The sequence below is a fragment of the Manis pentadactyla genome, chromosome 4, assembly GCF_030020395.1.
Source record: "Manis pentadactyla isolate mManPen7 chromosome 4, mManPen7.hap1, whole genome shotgun sequence".
In the NCBI taxonomy this organism is placed as follows: Eukaryota; Metazoa; Chordata; class Mammalia; order Pholidota; family Manidae; genus Manis; species Manis pentadactyla.
Window position 1 is genome coordinate 120040359 of NC_080022.1, and position 22906 is coordinate 120063264.

The 22906-nt window shown below is 40.3% G+C and overlaps 1 protein-coding gene across 5 annotated transcripts in view; it reads left to right on the forward strand.

The window, feature by feature from the left end:
- Positions 1–22906, forward strand: part of PRPSAP2 (phosphoribosyl pyrophosphate synthetase associated protein 2) — a 95343-nt gene that overhangs the window by 21700 nt on the left and 50737 nt on the right. For all 5 annotated transcript variants that reach the window (XM_057500793.1, XM_057500791.1, XM_057500794.1 and 2 more), the window contains one exon: positions 1558–1673. In XM_057500793.1, coding sequence (XP_057356776.1) covers positions 1558–1673 — 116 coding nt within the window. The remainder of the gene's footprint in view (positions 1–1557; positions 1674–22906) is intronic.

Consider the following 22906-nt stretch of genomic DNA (forward strand, 5'->3'; position numbering starts at 1 on the left):
TCCCCTGTCCCTACACTTTAACAGACACTTACTATAGAATAAGTTTTCTATGTAGCATTCCAAGGAAGGCAGAAACATAATTTGATAGACTTGACCCCCAGCAACCTCAACGGCATTGAAAGGTTGGGAACTAACTGGTAGCTGGCTGAAAGGAGCAGGCTGGCTCCCTGAGCCTTCAGAAAGGCTCAGCCTTTCTAGCCCTGCTCCTGGGCTGGCCACCAGGCTCACTTTTCTCCTCTTTGGGCAAGCTTTGCTTTTTAGAATCTTTCCAGTTGAATTTTCCTTATATTTTTCTGCCGATCACTTCAAATATCTTTTAAAGAGCTGTGAGGGTGACCATTCTTCATTTTCTCTAGTTGCAGGCCTATGCAGTTGTCATACTATCTTAAGACATTTGTCTCAGTATGGTTTGCCGTACCTACTAAGAAAACTTCAAGGAAGTATAATTCTGATAGAAATTTCAGAGACATTTCTTCATTGCTGTTACCTTTGCTACTTTAAGACTTCAAATTGATGTGAAAATCGTGTATCTTTGTGTAAGAAAAACCACCCAGTCTTTCTCTTCTGAGTAGGGAAACTTGGTTCTCTGACTCCTGTATATCTCTGCTATTCACACAGCACTTCATTTCTGACACTGCTTATCACAAAACATACAGGGTTTTTTGCCACACCTAGCAGTTCTTCACACCACAAGCTGGTTGTTATATAATTTAACTCAATTCTGACACTGTCTACCTGAGATACCGTCAGATCCCACAGAGTAAGGGCTGAGTCCCACAACACTGCCTTCCCCTTTGAGATGCCATTTACAAGTCCAGGTTGGCACCTGTGCTTCTGACCATTCAGCTATAAATCTGAGTTCCCATACCCCCTCCTTGGGTTGGATTAATTTGCTAAAGCAGCTCACAGGGGAAAATATTTCCTTACTTTTTACCAGTTTATTATAAGAGCATATGATAAAGGACACAGATGAACATCCAGATGGAAGAGATGTGCCGGGTGAGGTGTGTGGGAAGGGGTGTGGAGTTTCCATGGTCTCAGGGTGTGCCACTTGCCCCGCACGACCGTGTGTTCAGTAATCTGGAAGCTCCCTAAAACCCGTGCTATTGGAATTTTATGGAGGCTTCCTGACGTAAGCATGGTCAATTATTAACTCCATTTCCAGCTGTTCCCCCTCTCAGGAGAATGAGAGGTGGGCTGAAAATTGTAAGCTTCTAATGATGGCTTGGTCTTTCTGGTGGCCAGCCCCTACCCAGGAGCCACCCAGAGTCACCTCTTTGGCTCAAAAGATGCCCCTAGTGCTCTTGTCACTTAGGAAATTACAAGGCTTTTGAGGAGCTCTGTGTCAGAAGCCAGGGCAGAGACCAATGTGTGTGTTTTCTATTTTCTCACAACATTGTACTAAAAAATTTGAGAAATAAAGATGCTGAGTTTTTTTAATAAGAGTATTTTTTAAATAGTAATTTGTTAAGTTATATATAGTATCTTATGTAGTACTTATTTCATACAGCGCAACTGGTTATAAACTATATGTGTTTGTCTCCTTTACTTTCAAAGGTCTAACTCATCTTATTACTATGGATTTACACCAGAAGGAAATTCAGGGCTTCTTCAATATCCCTGTTGATAATTTAAGAGCATCTCCCTTCTTATTACAGTATATTCAAGAAGAGGTGAGCTAGCTCAAGCTTTTTTAGCATTGTTAACATTCTGTTAAAGGTTGAAAAATAAACTTCCATTTCCTTGGGCTGGGCTGTCCATAAGGGGTCAAGATTTGATACATTGTTTAAACTGCTTGTAAACTTGATAAATGTAAGTCAGTGTATTTAAAAATTCTTAATTTGTGATTTATTTCTTTTGCTAAGCTCTTAAAATTGCTTTTTTTCTTTGGGCCTCATGTATCTAGAATTGATTGAGTGATTGTGCTGGCCCTCTTTTATGTATCCATCCACCTACCACCTCATCTCTCTGTGCATCTATCTGTAGTAGTCAGCATCTGTGATCCTACCACTCAACAGGAAAACTAGAATCATCATAGTAACTTCCATATACTCATGTGGTCCTTCTTGGTCCCGTTCTCCTGCCTCTTTTCACTTGAGAGGACCAGCATCCTGGATTTTGTTTCATTTTTCTCTCAATTTCTTTTTTGTATAGCTTTATCTCATATTATGTATAACATTGAAAGATAAAAGGACACCAAAAATATGTGCATATTTTCTACCTTTATAAAAAAGAAACAAATTGTGTAATCTTTTGGGAATTTTTCACTTGATGTTACATTATAGGAAGATTTATCCCTGTTGTGTGTCACAGTTCATTTTGGCTACTGAGAAATATCCGGCGTGCAGCTGTCTTCACAGTTTATTCATAAAGGTTTTGCTATTGTGATAGTCCTCCTGTGAACATTCTTGTATTTGTCTCCTATGATACATAAGCAAAAATGTGTCTTGGTTATATACCTAGGGTGGAATATCTGGTGGTATGGTACATGTACGTTTAGTTTTCTAAAGCAGTTATGCCAAATTACATTCTATCATCAATGAATTGCATATCCAGTGGATCTATCTTTGCTTCAGTACTTATATCACCAGAATTCAAATTTTTTGCTTAGCTTAATGCTTTAGAGGTTCCTCAGTGCTATAGCATGTAGCAGGACTTCATTCCTTTTGGTGGCCAAGTAATATTCTACTGTATGGACCCACCCCTATTTGTGTATCAATTCATTTATGTTTTCTTTAATTTCTTTTAGCCATGTTTTGTAGTTTTCAGTGTACAAGTCTTTCACTTCCATGATAAAATTTATTCCCAGATATTTTAGTCTTTGAATGTTCTTGTAAATGAAATTGTTTTCTTAATTTCCTTTTGGATTGTTCATTGTTGGTGACTAGAGACAAAACTGATTTTTGTGTGTTGATCTTGTACGCTGCAACTTTGCTGAATTCATTTATTAGGTCTAATAGTTTTTTGTTGTTGTGGTATGTGGGTTCTTTAGGGTTTTATATATAGGTTTCTACATATAAGATTGTATCATTTGTGACTGGCGACAGGTTGACCTCTTCCTTTCCACTTTGGGTCCTTTATTTCATTTACTGATCTAATAGCTCTAGTTAGGACTTGCAGTAAGACATTGAAAGTTGCAGTGAAAGTAGGAGTTCATGTTTTGTTCCTGATCCTGGGGCAGAGTTTTCCGTCTTTCACCGTGAAGTCTGATGTTGGCTGTGGGTTTTTCTTTTTTTTTTTTTTTTTTAATTGAAGGGTAGTTGACAACAGTATTGCATTACATTAGTTTCAGGTGTACAACACAGTGATTCAACATTTATATACATGATAATTCTAGGTACCAGGTATCACCATACCAGGTTGTTACAATATTTTGACTGTATTCCTTATGCTATACATTACATCCTGGTTACTTATTTATTTTACAATTGGAAGTGTGTTTATATATATATATATATGTATATATATATATTTTGTGAGGGCATCTCTCATATTTATTGATCAAATAGTTGTTAACCACAATAAATTTCTGTATAGGGGGGTCAATACTCAATGCACAATCACCAATCCACCCCAAGCCCAATTCTCGTCAGTCTCCAATCCTCCGATGCACAACGAACAAATTCTTACATGGAGCACAAATTCTTACATAGTGAATAAGTTACATGGTGAACAGTGCAAGGGCAGTCATCACAGAAGCTTTCGGTTTTGCTCATGCATTATGAACTATACACAGTCAGTTCAAATATGAATATTCATTTGATTTTTAAACTTGATTTATATGTGGATACCACATTTCTCTATTATTATTATTTTTAATAAAATGCTGAAGTAGGTAGATACGAGATAAAGGTAGAAAACAGAGTTTAGTGTTGTAAGAGAGCAAATGTAGATGATCAGGTGTGTGCCTGTAGACTATGTGTTAATCCGAGCTAGTCGAGGGCAATAAACATCCATGTATGCAGAAGATTTCTCTCAGAACATGAGGGGGGAGGTTCTAAGCCTCACCTCTGCTGCTCCCCATTTTCTCACCACATGGCCCCCTGCGACTGTGCCTGTCTTAGGTTGTTCCTCCCTTGAGGAATCTTACCCGTCTCTGGCTAACCAGTCATCTTCCGGGGCCATACAGGGAAATGTGAAGTTGGTAAGTGAGAGAGAAGCCTTATTGTTTGAAAAGGTTAGCTTTTTACTTCTTTGCATATTTATGCCCTGTGGCTTCTATGCCCAGCATTTGTCTTGAGGTGTCTTTACCACTTGGAAGAATTATGATACTCGGTAAATTCGACATGTGGCACGAGTTCTATTTAAAGGTTGTGATTAGGTAGGAAGAAGAAAAGCTACAGAAGTAGCAGGCAGAAGAAAACCTGGGAAGATTGATTATTTCTTTGACATATCTTCTTGTAGAGTAACTTCAGCATGGATAGGTTTTAAACGACTAATTAAATTGTGCACACACATTAACATAATAGGAATATAGTTACCTAACCAAAGCATACCTGTAATTACCAGCCATCTCCAGTGAAACCAAGAAAACCAGTTAGGCACCTTAGGCATTTGTGAAAACTTATCTATGATATGGTGGATATTGTCCGACTGAACTTAAACAGTCTGAGAGAATTCAGATAAACTAGAACACCCCATTCCTGGGGACTGTTCATATTCCATATGTTCTTTTAACGATAAATAGTCTGTGGTTGTAAGATTTTGGAGTACTACAATTTGCACTTCTCCTAATTCTTGGTTGAGTTCCAACAGTATAGATCCAGTCCAATTTTTGTTTTACTGTATGCACAGGCCAGCTTAGATATCTCCTTCATCATTCCCATGGCAAGTCCAGGAACTGGTGGGATGAGTGCATCTACACCTGTGACAGTGCGTGGATCTTTGTTGGAGTTTTTTTTTTTTTTGCTGATCATCTTCTGTCATGAGTCTTCCCGAGAGTTCTGATGTTGGAAGTTCTTTTTCATATCGTATCTTAGTTCATTTTTGGGGTAGCCAAATTAGGCTTTGATCCTCTGTATAAACACAAACAGACCCTTTGCCTACACTTTTATATGCCCTTTATATCATCGTGTAGAACTCATTAGAGGTCACCACATAGGAACTGCTTTTTTTTTTTTTTTTTTTTAAATCATTAATCTACACTTACATGACGAATACTTTGTTTACTAGGCTCTCCCCTATACCAGGTCCCCCCTATATACTCCTTTACAGTCACTGTCCATCAGCGTAGCAAACTGTTGTAGAATCACTACTTGTCTTCTCTGTGTTGTACAGCCCTCCCCTTTCTCCCACCCCGCTATGGATGCTAATCTTAATACCCCTCTTTTTCTGCCCCCCCTTATCCCTCCCTACCCACCCATCCTCCCCAGTCCCTTTCCCTTTGGTACCTGTTAGTCCATTCTTGAGTTCTGTGATTCTGTTGCTGTTTTGTTCCTTCAGTTTTTCCTTTGTTCTTATATTCCACAGATGAGTGAAATCATTTGGTATTTCTCTTTCTCTGCTTGGCTTGTTTCACTGAGCATAATACCCTCCAGCTCCATCCATGTTGCTGCAAATGGTTGGATTTGCCCTTTTCTTATGGCTGAGTAGTATTCCATTGTGTATATGTACCACATCTTCTTTATCCATTCATCTATAGATGGACATTTAGGTTGCTTCCAATTCTTGGCTATTGTAAATTGTGATGCGATAAACATAGGGGTACACGGATCTTTCTCATACTTGATTGCTGCATTCTTAGGGTAAATTCCCAGGAGTGCAATTCCTGGGTCAAATGGTAAGTCTGTTTTCAGCATTTTGATGTACCTCCATACTGCTTTCCACAATGGTTGAACTAACTTACATTCCCACCAGCAGTGTAGGAGGGTTCCCCTTTCTCCACAGCCTCGCCAACATTTGTTGTTGTTTGTCTTTTGGATGGCAGCCATCCTTACTGGTGTGAGGTGATACCTCATTGTAGTTTTAATTTGCATTTCTCTGATAATTAGCGATGTGGAGCATCTTTTCATGTGTCTGTTGGCCATCTGTATTTCTTTTTTGGAGAACCGTCTGTTCAGTTCCTTTGCCCATTTTTTAATTGGGTTATTTGTTTTTTGTTTGTTGAGGCGTGTGAGCTCTTTATATATTCTGGACGTCAAGCCTTTATCGGATGTGTCATTTTCAAATATATTCTCCCATACTGTAGGGTTCCTTTTTGTTCTATTGATGGTGTCTTTTGCTGTACAGAAGCTTTTCAGCTTAATATAGTCCCACTTGTTCATTTTTGCTGTTGTTTTCCTTGCCCGGGGAGATATGTTCAAGAAGAGGTCACTTATGTTTATGTCTAAGAGGTTCGTGCCTATGTTTTCTTCCAAGAGTTTAATGGTTTCGTGACTTACATTCAGGTCTTTGATCCATTTTGAGTTTACTTTTGTATATGGGGTTAGACAATGGTCCAGTTTCATTCTCCTACATGTAGCTGTCCAGTTTTGCCAGCACCATCTGTTGAAGAGACTGTCATTTCGCCATTGTATGTCCATGGCTCCTTTATCAAATATTAATTGACCATATATGTCTGGGTTAATGTCTGGATTGTCTAGTCTGTTCCATTGGTCTGTGGCTCTGTTCTTGTGCCAGTACCAAATTGTCTTGATAACTATGGCTTTATAATAGAGCTTGAAGTTGGGGAGTGAGATCCCCCCTACTTTATTCTTCTTTCTCAGGATTGCTTTGGCTATTCGGGGTCTTTGGTGTTTCCATATGAATTTTTGAATTATTTGTTCCAGTTCATTGAAGAATGTTGCTGGTAGTTCCATAGGGATTGCATCAAATCTGTATATTGCCTTGGGCAGGATGGCCATTTTGACGATATTAATTCTTCCTAGCCATGAGCATGGGATGCGTTTCCATCTGTTAGTGTCCCCTTTAATTTCTTTTAAGAGTGACTTGTAGTTTTCAGAATATAAGTCTTTCACTTCTTTGGTTAGGTTTATTCCTAGGTATTTTATTTTTTTTGATGCAATTGTGAATGGAGTTGTTTTCCTGATTTCTCTTTCTGTTGGTTCATTGTTGGTATATAGGAAAGCCACAGATTTCTGTGTGTTGATTTTGTATCCTGCAACTTTGCTGTATTCTGATATCAGTTCTAGTAGTTCTGGGGTGGAGTCTTTAGGGTTTTTTATGTACAGTATCATGTCATCTGCAAATAGTGACAGTTTGACTTCTTCTTTGCCAATCTGGATTCCTTGTATTTTTTTGTTTTGTCTGATTGCTGTGGCTAGGACCTCCAGTACTATGTTAAATAACAGTGGGGAGAGTGGGCATCCCTGTCTAGTTCCCGATCTCAGCGGAAATGCTTTCAGCTTCTCGCTATTCAATATAATGTTGGCTGTGGGTTTTTCATAGATGGCCTTTATTATGTTGAGGTACTTGCCCTCTGTTCCCATTTTGTTGAGAGTTTTTATCATGAATGGATGTTGAACTTTGTCAAATGCTTTTTCAGCATCTATGGAGATGATCATGTGGTTTTTGTCTTTCTTTTTGTTGATGTGGTGGATGATATTGATGGACTTACTAATGTTGTGCCATCCTTGCATCCCTGGGATGAATCCCACTTGGTCATGGTGTATGATCCTTTTGATGTATTTTTGAATTCGGTTTGCTAAAATTTTGTTGAGTATTTTTGCGTCTACGTTCATCAGGGATATTGGTCTGTAGTTTTCTTTTTTGGTGGTGTCTTTGCCTGGTTTTGGTATTAGGGTGATGTTAGCTTCATAGAATGAGTTTGGGAGTATCCCCTCCTCTTCTATTTCTTGGAAAACTTTAAGGAGAATGGGTATTATGTCTTCTCTGTATGTCTGATAAAATTCCAAGGTAAATCCATCTGGCCCGGGGGTTTTGTTCTTTGGTAGTTTTTTGATTACCTCTTCAATTTCGTTGCTGGTAATTGGTCTGTTTAGATTTTCTGTTTCTTTTTGGGTCAGTCTTGGAAGGTTGTATTTTTCTAGGAAGTTGTCCATTTCTCCTAGGTTTCCCAGCTTGTTAGCATATAGGTTTTCATAGTAGTCTCTAATAATTCTTTGTATTTCTGCGGGGTCCATCGTGATTTTTCCTTTCTCATTTCTGATACTGTTGATTTGTGTTGACTCTCTTTTCCTCTTAATAAGTCTGGCTAGAGGCTTATCTATTTTGTTTATTTTCTCGAAGAACCAGCTCTTGGTTTCATTGATTTTTGCTATTGTTTTATTCTTCTCAATTTTATTTATTTCTTCTCTGATCTTTATTATGTCCCTCCTTCTGCTGACCTTAGGCCTCATTTGTTCTTCTTTTTCCAATTTCGATAGTTGTGACATTAGACCGTTCATTTGGGATTGCTCTTCCTTTTTTAAATATGCTTGGATTGCTATATACTTTCCTCTTAAGACTGCTTTTGCTGTGTCCCACAGAAGTTGGGGCTTAGTGTTGTTGTTGTCATTTGTTTCCATATATTGCTGGATCTCCATTTTGATTTGGTCATTGATCCATTGATTATTTAGGAGCGTGTTGTTTAGCCTCCATGTGTTTGTGAGCCTTTTTGCTTTCTTTGAACAGTTTGTTTCTAGTTTAATGCCTTTGTGGTCTGAAAAGTTGGTTGGTAGGGTTTCAATCTTTTGGAATTTACTGAGGCTCTTTTTGTGTCCTAGTATGTGGTGTATTCTGGAGAATGTTCCATGTGCACTTGAGAAGAATGTGTATCCTGTTGCTTTTGGATGTAGAGTTCTGTAGATGTCTATTAGGTCCATCTGTTCTAATGTGTTGTTCAGTGCCTCTGTGTCCTTACTTATTTTCTGTCTGGTGGATCTGTCCTTTGGAGTGAGTGGTGTGTTGAAGTCTCCTAGAATGAATGCATTGCATTCTATTTCCTCCTTTAGTTCTATTAATATTTGTTTCAGGTATGTTGGTGCTCCTGTATTGGGTGCATATATATTTATAATGGTTATATCCTCTTGATGGACTGAGCCATTTATCATTATGTAATGTCCTTCTTTGTCTTTTGTTACTTTCTTTATTTTGAAGTCTGTTTTGTCTGATACCAGAATTGCAACACCTGCTTTCTTCTCTCTGTTGTTTGCTTGAAATATCTTTTTCCATCCCTTGACTTTAAGTCTGTGCGCGTCTTTGGGTTTGAGGTGAGTCTCTTGTAAGCAGCATATGGATGGATCTTGCTTTTTTATCCATTCTATTACTCTGTGTCTTTTGATTGGTGCATACAGTCCATTTACATTTAGGGTGATTATTGAAAGGTATGAATTTATTGCCATTGCAGGCTTTAAGTTTGTGGTTACCAAAGGTTTAGGGTTAGCTTCTTTACTATCTTACTGTCTAACTTAACTCGCTTGTTGAGCTATTATAAACACAGTCTGATGATTCTTTATTTCTCTCCCTTCTTATTCCTCCTCCTCCCTTCTTCATATGTTGGGTGTTTTGTTGTGTGCTCTTTTTAGGAGTGCTCCCATCTAGAGCAGTCCTTGTAGGATGCCCCGTAGAGGTGGTTTGTGGGAGGCAAATTCCCTCAACTTTTGCTTGTCTGGGAATTGTTTAATCCCTTCTTCATATTTAAATGATATTCGTGCTGGATACAGTAGTCTTGGTTCGAGGCCCTTCTGTTTCATTGCATTAAGTATATCATGCCATTCTCTTCTGGCCTGTAGGGTTTCTGTTGAGAAGTCTGATGATAGCCTGATGGGTTTTCCTTTGTAGGTAACCTTTTTTTTCTCTCTGGCTGCCTGTAATACTTTGTCCTTGTCTTTGATCTTTGCCATTTTAATTATTATGTGTCTTGGTGTTGCCCTCCTTGGATCCCTTGTCATGGGAGTTCTGTGTACCTCTGTGGTCTGAGAGGCCATTTCTTCCCCTAGTTTGGGGAAATTTTCAGCAATTATTTCTTCAAAGACATTTTCTATCCCCTCTTCTCTCTCTACTTCTTCTGGAATACCTATGATTCTTATATTGTTCCTTTTCGTTTGATCACTCAGCTCTCTTAAAATTCTTTCATTCCTGGAGATCCTTTTATCTCTCTCTGCATCAGCTTCTCTGCGTTCCTGTTCTCTGTTTTCTAGTCCATTAATGGTCTCTTGCATCTCGTCCATTCTGTTTTGAAGTCCTTCCAGAGCTTGTTTTATTTCTGAATTCTCCTTCCTTAGTTCTTGCATATTTCTCTGCAAGTCCATCAGCATGGTTATGACTTTTGTTTTGAATTCTTTTTCAGGAAGACTGGCTAAATCTATCTCCCCAGATTCCTTCTCAGGGGAAGATGTAGCAGATGCCGAAGCTGTCTGGGTTAGTCTTTTCTGGATCATATTTTTTTGCCTTTTCATGTTGACAGGTGCTATTGACTGTCAGCTGGGAGGGCCAAAATTTTCACTTGCTACTGGCCTTTCTTTACTGGGACAACTGCGACCCCTAGTGGCTTGTGTTGGGTAATTGCGTGTAGACTGGGTCTTTGTGTCTTGCCTGGCCGGAAGGGAGAAATTTCCCTTTCTGTGGGCGGAATTTGTCTCAGGCTGCTTCTCTGCTTTCGCAGCGCCCGGTGGGGTAATGGATGGGGGGACTGCTTGACTGTTTGCCTCCGTGAGGGGTCTCAGAGCTGTTGCCCAGGGGGTTAGTGCACCCGGTTTTCCCTGTAATTTCCAGCTGCTGTACTGTGACCTGGGTTGTTTCCGTCAAGCTGTTAAGTCCCTGTACCTTTAAGACTTTCAAAAAGCCCCCGCTTTTCTTTGTCACAGGGGCATCAGCTTCGACACCCGCTCAGAGGTCTTACTCCCTGTTTCCCCAGTATCCAGGGCCCCCTGGGCACGTACTGTGTCTGCGCTCTGGCCCGGATGGCTGGGGCTGGGTGTTCGGCAGTCCTGGGCTCCGTCTCCCTCCTGCTCTGCCTATTCTTCTCCCGCCAGGAACTGGGGGGATGGGCGCTCGGGTCCCGCAGGGCCGGGGCTTGTATCTTACCCCTTTCACCAGTCGCTGGGTTCTCGCTGGTGTAGCTGCAGTCTGGCCACTGTCCTGCGTCTTCTGGTCTCTCTTTTAGGGCTAGTTGTGTTTGTTGTATTTTCAAAAGTATATATGTTTTTGGGAGGAGATTCCCACTGTCCTACTCACGCCGCCATGTTGGCTCCGCCGAAAAGGGGCTGTGGGTTTTTCATAATTGCCCTTTGAGGGCAATTATGTTGAGAAGTTTCCTTCAATTCCTAGTATTTTGAGTGTTTCCATCACGAAAGGGTGTTGGATTTGTCAAAGGCTTTTTTTCTGTCAATCAGGATGATCAGGTGGGTTTTCTTCCTTCTTCCTGTTAATGTGGTATATTACAATGATTGCATTTTCTCATTTTGAACCATTCTTGCATTCCTGGGACAAATTAGACATGTAATTTTAATGTAGTTACATTTGTTATTCTTTGATACAGTAATTAGCACTTTTGTGGCAATAAGAGGCCTTTCAAAATATTAGCTTATAATCCACTGTAGCTCCGTGGGGGAAAGTTGTCCCTGGCCTGTGGCGAATCCCCTGTTCAATTGGTGACATGTGAATAAGTCAAGGGCAAGTATAGATTGGGGGAAGCTGTTTTTTTTTTTTTTTTTATTGAAGGGTAGTTGACACACAGTATTACATTACATGAGTTTCAAGTGTACAACACAGTGGTAGAACATTTATATACATAATTCTAGGTTCCAGCTATCACCCTACCAGGCTGTTACAATATCTTGACTATATTCCTTATGCTATACATTACATCCCGGTTACTAATTTATTTTACCATTGGAAGTCTGTCCTTTTTTTTTTTTTTTTTGTGAGGGCATCTCTCATATTTATTGATCAAATGGTTGTTAATGACAATAAAATTCTGTATAGGGGAGTCAATGCTCAATGCACAATCATTAATCCACCCCAAGCCTAATTTTTGTCAGTCTCCAATCTTCTGAGGCATAACAAACAAGTTTTTACATGTAGAACAAATTCTTACATAATGAATAAGTTACATAGTGAACAGTACAAGGGCAGTCATCACAGAAACTTTCGGTTTTGCTCATGCATTATGAACTCTAAACAGTCAGTTCAAATATGAATACTCATTTGGTTTTTATACTTGATTTATATGTGGATACCACATTTCTCTCTTTATTATTATTATTTTTAATAAAATGCTGAAGTGGTAGGTAGATACAAGATAAAGGTAGAAAACATAGTTTAGTGTTGTAAGAGAGCAAATGTAGATGATCAGGTGTGTGCCTGTAGACTATGTGTTAATCCAAGCTAGACCAGGGCAATAAAACATCCACGTATGCAGAAGATTTCTCTCAGAACGGGGGGGTGAGGTTCTAAGCCTCACCTCTGTTGATCCCCAATTTCTCACCTGATGGCCCCCCTGCGACTGTGCCCGTCTTAGGTTGTTCCTCCCTTGAGGAAACTTACCCGTCTCTGGCTAACCAGTCATCTTCCGGGGCCATACAGGGAAATGTGAAGATGGTAAGTGAGAGAGAAGCCTTATTGTTTGAAAAAGTTAGCTTTTTACTACTTTGCATATTTATGCCCTGTGGCTTCTATGCCCAGCATTTGTCTTGAGGTATCTTTACCACTTGGAAGAATTATGATACTCGGTAAATTTGATATGAGGCACGAATTCTATTTAAGGGTTGTAATTAGGAAGGAAGAAGAAAAGCTATAGAAGTAGCAGGCGGAAGAAAACATGGGAAGATTGATTATTTCTTTGATATATCTTCTTGTAGAGTAACTTCAGCATGTACAGGTTTTAAGCTACTACTTAAATTGCACACACACATTAACATAATAGGAGTATAGTTACATAACCAAAGCATATCTGTAATTACCAGCCGTCTGCAGTGAAACCAAGAAAACCAGTTAGGCACTTTAGGCATTTGTGAAAACTTATCTATGATATGGTGGATATTGTCCAACTGAACTTGAACAGTCTGAGAGAAATCAGACAAATTAAAACAACCCATTCCTGGGGACTGTTCACATGCCATATGTTCTTTTAACAGTAAATAGTTTGTAGTTGTAAGACTTTGGAGTGCTACAATTTGCACTTCTCCAAATTCTTTGTTGAGTTCCAACAGTATAGATCCAGTCCAATTTTGTTGTTTTACTGTATGCACAGGCCAGCTTAGATATCTCCTTCCTCATTCCCATGGCAAGTCCACGAACTGGTGGGATGAGTGCATCTACAGCTGTAGCAGTGCGTGGATCTTTGTTGGGGTTTTTTGATGATCATCTTCTGGCATGAGTCTTCCAGAGAGTGCTGATGTTGGAAGTTCTCTTTCATATCGTGTATCTTAGTTCATTTTCTGGGTAGCCCAATTAGGCTTTGATCCTCTGTATAAACACAAACAGACCCTTTGCCTACACTTTATATGCCCTTTATACCCTTGTGTAGAACTCGTTGGAGGTTACCACACAGGAACTGCCCTTTTTTTTTTTTCTATCACTAATCTACACTTACATGACGAATATTATGTTTACTAGGCTCTCCCCTATAAACCCCTTTACAGTCACTGTCCATCAGCATAGCAAAATGTTGTAGAATCACTACTTGCCTTCTCTGTGTTGTACAGCCCTCCCTTTTCTCCTACCCCCCCATGCATGTTAATCTTAATACCCCCCTACTTCTCCCCCCCTTATCCCTCCCTACCCACCCATCCTCCCCGGTCCCTTTCCCTTTGGTACCTGTTAGTCCATTCTTGAGTTCTGTGATTCTGCTGCTGTTTTGTTCTTTCAATTTTTCCTTTGTTCTTATATTCCACAGATAAGTGAAATCATTTGGTATTTCTGTTTCTCCGCTTGGCTTGTTTCACTGAGCATAATACCCTCCAGCTCCATCCATGTTGCTGCAAATGATTGGATTTGCCCTTTTCTTTTTTTTTTTTTTAGATAATTATTTTTTATTGAAGGGTAGTTGACACACAGTATTACATTACATTAGTTTCAGGTGTACAACACAGTGATTCAACATTTATATACATGATAATTCTAGGTACCAGCTATCACCATACCAAGTTGTTACAATATTTTGACTATATTCCTTATGCTATACATTACATCCCGGTTGCTTATTTATTTTACAATTGGAAGTGTGTACTTTTTTTTGGTTGTTGTTGTTAGGGCATCTCTCATATTTATTGATCAAATGGTTGTTAACAACAATAAAATTCTGTATAGGGGAGTCAATGCTCAATGCACAATCATTAATCCACCCCAAGCCTAATTTTCGTCAGTCTCCAATCTTCTGAAGCATAACGAACAAGTTCTTACATGGAGAACAAATTCTTACATAGTGACTAAGTTACATGGTGAACAGTACAGGGGCAGTCATCACAGAAACTTTTGGTTTTGCTCATGCATTATGAACTATAAACAGTCAGTTCAAATATGAATACTCATTTGATTTTTATACTTGATTTATATGTGGATACCACATTTCTCTCTTTATTATTTTTAATAAAATGCTGAAGTGGTAGGTAGATACAACATAAAGGTAGAAAACATAGTTTAGTGTTGTAAGAGAGCAAATGTAGATGATCAGGTGTGTGCCTGTAGAATATGTGTTAATCCAAGCTAGACAAGGGCAATAAAACACCCACGTATGCAGAAGATTTCTCTCAGAACAGGGGGGTGAGGTTCTAAGCCTCACCTCTGTTGATCCCCAATTTCTCACCTGATGACCCCCCTGCGACTGTGCCTGTCTTAGGTTGTTCCTCCCTTGAGGAATCTTACCCGTCTCTGGCTAACCAGTCATCTTCCGGGGCCATACAGGGAAATGTTAAGTTGGTAAGTGAGAGAGAAGCCTTATTGTTTGAAATGGTTAGCTTTTTACTTCTTTGCATATTTATGCCCTGTGGCTTCTATGCCCAGCATTTGTCTTGAGGTATCTTTACCACTTGGAAGAATTATGATACTCGGTAAATTTGATATGAGGCACGAATTCTATTTAAGAATTCGTTGTAATTAGGAAGGAAGAAGAAAAGCTATAGAAGTAGCAGGCGGGAGAAAACATGGGAAGATTGATTATTTCTTTGACATATCTTCTTGTAGAGTAACTTCAGCATGTATAGATTTTAAGTTACTACTTAAATTGCGCACACACATTAACATATTAGGAGTATAGTTACATAACCAAAGCATACCTGTAATTACCAGCCATCTCCAGTGAAACCAAGAAAACCAGTTAGGCACCCTAGGCATTTGTGAAAACTTATCAATGATATGATGGTTATTATCTAACTGAATTTGAATAGTTTGAGAAAAATCAGACAAATTAAAACAACCCATTCCTGGGCACTGTTCACATCCCTTATGTTGTTTTAACAGTAAATAGTCTGTAGTTGTAAGATTTTGGAGCGCTACAATTTGCACTTCTCCTAATTCTTGGTTGAGTTCCAACAGTTTAGATCCAGTCAAATTTGTTGTTTTACTGTATGCACAGGCCAGCTTAGATATCTCCTTCATTCCCATGGCAAGTCCAGGAGCTGGTGGGATGAGTGCATCTACAGCTGTAGCAGTGCGTGGATCTTTGTTGGGGTTTTTTGATGATCATCTTCTGGCATGAGACTTCCCGAGAGTGCTGATGTTGGAAGTTCTCTTTCATATCGTATCTTAGTTCATTTTCGGGGTAGCCAAATTAGGCTTTGATCCTCTGTATAAACACAAACAGACCCTTTGCCTACACTTTTATATGTCCTTTATATCATTGTGTAGAACTCATTAGAGGTCACCACATAGGAACTGCATTTTTTTTTTTTAATCATTAATCTACACTTACATGACGAATACTTTGTTTACTAGGCTCTCCCCTATACCAGGTCCCCCCTATATACTCCTTTACAGTCACTGTCCATCAGCGTAGCAACCTATTGTAGAATCACTATTGTCTTCTCTGTGTTGTACAGCCCTCCCCTTTCTCCCACCCCGCTATGGATGCTAATCTTAATACCCCCCTACTTCTCCCCCCCTTATCCCTCCCTGCCCACCCATCCTCCCCAGTCCCTTTCCCTTTGGTACCTGTTAGTCCATTCTTGAGTTCTGTGATTCTGCTGCTGTTTTGTTCCTTCAGTTTTTCCTTTGTTCTTATATTCCACAGATGAGTGAAATCATTTGGTATTTCTCTTTCTCTGCTTGGCTTGTTTCACTGAGCAAAATACCCTCCAGCTCCATCCATGTTGCTGCAAATGGTTGGATTTGCCCTTTTCTTATGGCTGAGTAGTATTCCATTGTGTATATGTACCACATCTTCTTTATCCATTCATCTATCGATGGACATTTAGGTTGCTTCCAATTCTTGGCTATTGTAAATAGTGCTGCGATAAACATAGGGGTGCACTGATCTTTCTCATACTTGATTGCTGCATTCTTAGGGTAAATTCCTAGGAGTACAATTCCTGCGTCAAATGGTAAGTCTGTTTTGAGCATTTTGATGTACCTCCATACTGCTTTCCACAATGGTTGAACAAGTTTACATTCCCACCAGCAGTGTAGGAGGGTTCCCCTTTCTCCACAGCCTCGCCAACATTTGTTGTTGTTTGTCTTTTGGATGGCAGCCATCCTTACTGGTGTGAGGTGATACCTCATTGTAGTTTTAATTTGCATTTCTCTGATAATTAGCGATGTGGAGCATCTTTTCATGTGTCTGTTGGCCATCTGTATTTCTTTTTTGGAGAACTGTCTGTTCAGTTCCTCTGCCCATTTTTTAATTGGGTTATTTGATTTTTGTTTGTTGAGGCATGAGAGCTCCTTATATATTCTGGACGTCAAGCCTTTATCGGATGTGTCATTTTCAAATATATTCTCCCATACTGTAGGGATCCTTCTTGTTCTATTGATGGTGTCTTTTGCTGTACAGAAGCTTTTCAGCTTAATATAGTCCCACTTACTCATTTTTGCTGTTATTTTCCTTGCCCGGGGAGATATGTTCAAGAAGAGGTCACTCATGTTTATGTCTAAGAGGTTTTTGCCTATGTTTTCTTCCAAGAGTTTAATGGTTTCATGGCTTACATTCAGGTCTTTGATCCATTTTGAGTTTACTTTTGTATATGGGGTTAGACAATGGTCCAGTTTCATTCTCCTACATGTAGCTGTCCAGTTTTGCCAGCACCACCTGTTGAAGAGACTGTCATTTTGCCATTGTATGTCCATGGCTCCTTTATCAAATATTAATTGACCATATATGTCTGGGTTAATGTCTGGATTCTCTAGTCTGTTCCATTGGTCTGTGGCTCTGCTCTTGTGCCAGTACCAAATTGTCTTGATTACTATGGCTTTATAGTAGAGCTTGAAGTTGGGGAGTGAGATCCCCCCTACTTTATTCTTCTTTCTCAGGATTGCTTTGGCTATTCGGGGTCTTTGGTGTTTCCATATGAATTTTTGAATTATTTGTTCCAGTTCATTGAAGAATGTTGCTGGTAGTTTCATAGGGATTGCATCAAATCTGTATATTGTTTTGGGCAGGATGGCCATTTTAACGATATTAATTCTTCCTTGCCACGAGCATGGGATGAGTTTCCATCTGTTAGTGTCCCCTTTAATTTCTCTTATGAGTGACTTGTAGTTTTCAGAGTATAAGTCTTTCACTTCTTTGGTTAGGTTTATTCCTAGGTATTTTATTTTTTTTGATGCAATTGTGAATGGAGTTGTTTTCCTGATTTCTCTTTCTGTTGGTTCATTGTTAGTGTATAGGAAAGCCACAGATTTCTGTGTGTTGATTTTGTATCCTGCAACTTTGCTGTATTCCGATATCAGTTCTAGTAGTTTTGGGGTGGAGTCTTTAGGGTTTTTTATGTACAGTATCATGTCATCTGCAAATAGTGACAGTTTAACTTCTTCTTTACCAATCTGGATTCCTTGTATTTCTTTGTTTTGTCTGATTGCCGTAGCTAGGACCTCCAGTACTATGTTAAATAACAGTGGAGAGAGTGGGCATCCCTGTCTAGTTCCCGATCTCAGCGGAAATGCTTTCAGCTTCTCGCTGTTCAATGTAATGTTGGCTGTGGGTTTATCATAGATGGCCTTTATTATGTTGAGGTACTTGCCCTCTATTCCCATTTTGCTGAGAGTTTTTAACATGAATGGATGTTGAACTTTGTCAAATGCTTTTTCAGCATCTATGGAGATGATCATGTGGTTTTTGTGTTTCTTTTTGTTGATGTGGTGGATGATGTTGATGGACTTTCGAATGTTGTACCATCCTTGTATCCCTGGAATGAATCCCACTTGGTCATGGTGTATGATCCTTTTGATGTATTTTTGAATTCGGTTTGCTAATATTTTGTTGAGTATTTTTGCATCTACGTTCATCAGGGATATTGGTCTGTAGTTTTCTTTTTTGGTGGGGTCTTTGCCTGGTTTTGGTATTAGGGTGATGTTAGCTTCATAGAATGAGTTTGGGAGTATCCCCTCCTCCTCTATTTTTTGGAAAACTCTAAGGAGAATGGGTATTATGTCTTCCCTGTATGTCTGATGAAATTCCGAGGTAAATCCATCTGGCCCGGGGTTTTGTTCTTTGGTAGTTTTTTGATTACCTCTTCAATTTCGTTGCTGGTAATTGGTCTGTTTAGATTTTCTGTTTCTTCCTGGGTCAATCTTGGAAGGTTATATTTTTCTAGGAAGTTGTCCATTTCTCCTAGGTTTCCCAGCTTGTTAGCATATAGGTTTTCATAGTATTCTCCAATAATTCTTTGCATTTCCGTGGGGTCTGTCGTGATTTTTCCTTTCTCGTTTCTGATACTGTTGATTTGTGTTGACTCTCTTTTCTTCTTAATAAGTCTGGCTAGAGGCTTATCTATTTTGTTTATTTTCTCGAAGAACCAGCTCTTGGTTTCATTGATTTTTGCTATTGTTTTATTCTTCTCAATTTTGTTTATTTCTTCTCTGATCTTTATTATGTCCCTCCTTCTGCTGACCTTAGGCCTCATCTGTTCTTCTTTTTCCAATTTCGATAATTGTGACATTAGACCATTCATTTGGGATTGCTCTTCCTTTTTTAAATATGCTTGGATTGCTATATACTTTCCTCTTAAGACTGCTTTTGCTGTGTCCCACAGAAGTTGGGGCTTAGTGTTGTTGTTGTCATTTGTTTCCATATATTGCTGGATCTCCATTTTGATTTGGTCATTGATCCATTGATTATTTAGGAGTGTGTTGTTAAGCCTCCATGTGTTTGTGAGCCTCTTTGCTTTCTTTGTACAGTTTATTTCTAGTTTTATGCCTTTGTGGTCTGAAAAGTTGGTTGGTAGGATTTCAATCTTTTGGAATTTTCTGAGGCTCTTTTTGTGGCCTAGTATGTGGTCTATTCTGGAGAATGTTCCATGTGCACTTGAGAAGAATGTATATCCCGCTGCTTTTGGATGTAGAGTTCTATAGATGTCTATTAGGTCCATCTGCTCTACTGTGTTGTTCAGTGCTTCCGTGTCCTTACTTATTTTCTGCCCAGTGGATCTATCCTTTGGGGTGAGTGGTGTGTTGAAGTCTCCTAGAATGAATGCATTGCAGTCTATATCCCCCTTTAGTTCTGTTAGTATTTGTTTCACATTTGCTGGTCCTCCTGTGTTGGGTGCATATATATTTAGAATGGTTATATCCTCTTGTTTGACTGAGCCCTTTATCATTATGTAGTGTCCTTCTTTATCTCTTGTTACTTTCTTTGTTTTGAAGTCTATTTTGTCTGATATTAGTACTGCAACCCCTGCTTTCTTCTCACTGTTGTTTGCTTGAAATATGTTTTTCCATCCCTTGACTTTTAGTCTGTACATGTCTTTGGGTTTGAGGTGAGTTTCTTGTAAGCAGCATATAGATGGGTCTTGCTTTTTTATCCATTCTGTTACTCTGTGTCTTTTGATTGGTGCATTCAACCCATTAACATTTAGGGTGACTATTGAAAGATATGTACTTATTGCCATTGCAGGCTTTAAATTCGTGGTTACCAAAGGTTCAAGGTTAGCCTCTTTAGTATCTTACTGCCTAACTTAGCTCGCTTATTGAGCTGTTATATACACTGTCTGGAGATTCTTTTCTTCTCTCCCTTCTTGTTCGTCCTCCTCGATTCTTCATATGTTGGGTGTTTTGTGCTGTGCTCCTTCTAAGAGTGCTCCCATCTAGAGCAGTCCCTGTATGATGTTCTGTAGAGGTGGTTTGTGGAAAGCAAATTCCCTCAGCTTTTGTTTGTCTGGGAATTGTTTAATCCCACCGTCATATTTGAATGATAGTCGTGCTGGATACAGTATCCTTGGTTCAAGGCCCTTCTGTTTCATTGTATTAAATATATCATGCCATTCTCTTCTGGCCTGTAGGGTTTCTGTTGAGAAATCTGACGTTAGCCTGATGGGTTTCCCTTTATAGGTGACCTTTTTCTCTCTAGCTGCCTTTAACACTCTTTCCTTGTCCTTGATCTTTGCCATTTTAATTATTATGTGTCTTGGTGTTGCCCTTCTTGGATCCTTTCTGTTGGGGGTTCTGTGTATTTCCGTGGTCTGTTCGATTACTTCCTCCCCCAGTGTGGGGAAGTTTTCAGCAATTATTTCTTCTAAGATACTTTCCATCTCTTTTCCTCTCTCTTCTTCTTCTGGGACCCCTATAATACGGATATTGTTCCTTTTAGATTGGTCACACAGTTCTCTTAATATTGTTTCATTCCTGGAGATCCTTTTGTCTCTCTCTATGTCAGCTTCCATGCGTTCCTGTTCTCTGATTTCAATTCCATCAATGGCCTCTTGCATTCTATCCATTCTGCTTATAAACCCTTCCAGAGTTTGTTTCATTTCTGCGATCTCCTTTCTGGCATCTGTGATCTCTTTCCGGACTTCATCCCATTTTTCTTGCGTATTTCTCTGCATCTCTGTCAGCATGTTTATGATTCTTATTTTGAATTCTTTGTCAGGAAGACTGGTTAGGTCTGTCTCCTTCTCTGGTGTTGTCTCTGTGATCTTTGTCTGCCTGTAGCTTTGCCTTTTCATGGTGATAGGAATAGTCTGCAGAACTGGGACGAGTGACGGCTGGAAGGACTTCCTTTCTTGTTGGTTTGTGGCCCTCCTCTCCTGGGAGAACAGCGGCCTCTAGTGGCTTGTGCTGCGCAGCTGCGCGCAGACAGGGTTTCTGCTTCCTGCCCGGCTGCTATGGAGTTAATCTCCGCTGTTGCTGTGGGCGTGGCCTGGCTCGGGCAGCTACTCCAAAATGGTGGAGTCGCGTTGGAGCAGGAGCTGCTGGGAGGCTATTTATCTCCGTAAGGGGCCTCCCTGCTCCCTGCAGCCCAGGGGTTAGGGTGCCCAGATATCCCGGATTCCCTACCTCTGGATTAAGTGACCCGCCCTGCCCCTTTAAGACTTCCAAAAAGCACCCGCCAAAACAAAACAACGACCAAAAAAAAACAAGAAAAAAAATTTTTTTAAATTAAAAAAAAAAAAATTTTTTAATTAAAAAAAAAGGTGGTCTTTCGTTTTTCTTTATTCTCCGGTGCCAGCCTCAGGCCTCTGCTCACCGGTCTTTCTGCCCTGTTTCCCTAGTATTGGGGTCTCTGTCCCTTTAAGACTTCCAAAAAGCGCTCGCCAAAACAAAGCAGCAAAAAAGCAAAAAAAAAAAAAAAATGGTCGCGCGCTTTTCTTATGTCTTTTGTCGCCCAGCCTCCAGTGCCTGCTCACTGTTCTTGCTGCCCTGTTTTCCCAATATCGGGGGCCCTGCACTCTGGCCCGGATGGCTGGGGCTGGGTGTTCGGCAGCCCTGGGCTCCGTCTCCCTCCCGCTCTGCCTGCTCTTCTCCCGCCGGGAGCTGGGGGGAGGGGCGCTCGGCTCCCGCGGGGCCGGGGCTTGTATCTTACCCCCTTCGCGAGGCGCTGGGTTCTCTCAGGTGTGGATGTGGTCTGGATATTGTCCTGTGTCCTCTGATCTTTATTCTAGGAAGAGTTGTCTTTGTTATATTTTCATAGATATATGTTGTTTTGGGAGGAGATTTCCGCTGCTCTACTCACGCCGCCATCTTCCGCCCCTCCCTCGGAAGCTGTTTTTTTAGTGCTCACAGCTAGCTCGAATCCTCCAGCTGGGCAAGGCCAGGTCCAGGAGCCTCCTCGGCTGCTCTGTCTCTGCAGCACTGTGCGCTCTACTTCCTGCCCACCCTTCCAAGAGGAACACCATTGGTGGGTCCTTGGTGACTGGCAGACGCCGGGCCAATTACATTCCAGGAACGGGGGAGGCGTGAACGGCTGTTATCTTTGCCCCTTGCGCCAGAGGCCGCGGGAAGCTGCCGCGTTGACCGCATGCTGATGTGTAAACGGACTAAGGCCTGGCAGGAGACAGAAATTCTGCAGTTTACCCCACATCCACTTTGCATTTTAAGAACTATTTTCCTCACATGAATTATTTCTCTCTTTAATAGCTTTTCCAGAGACTTCCTTTTACAATATTATATTTAAAAGATGGCAGTTTATAGATTTCTAAGCAACTTCTTTCTGTCAAAGAGTACAGGCCTTCCATATCCTCCTGCAATTTAGATAGGTCCTCATATTTAAATGAATTTAAATATTTTTAAAACAGACAAATATAAAATAGTCTGATTGTTTTCTTTAAAGTTATATACAAGAAACATACAAACTCTAATAAACTGAGAAAACGATGTAGAACTGCTTGCACGTGATTCCCAGTGGAGAGAACAGGAGGGTGGAGAGTACTGCTGGTATGGTGAGGAGGGAGGCAGGGTTCCAGCAGATAGCCGGGGAGCAGGAGGCTGGGGCCTGGGCACCATCCAGGGGCAGGAACTGCGCTGCTGTAGCAAATAGTGCAGTTAGTGTGGGCTTCTACAGGCTAATAAGTGAATCTAGTGGTTCTTTAGGATGTTCCCACTCAAGATGCCTGGCATGTTGTGTGCTGGCATCTCGAGGCAGATGGCAACAGTGCTCTTG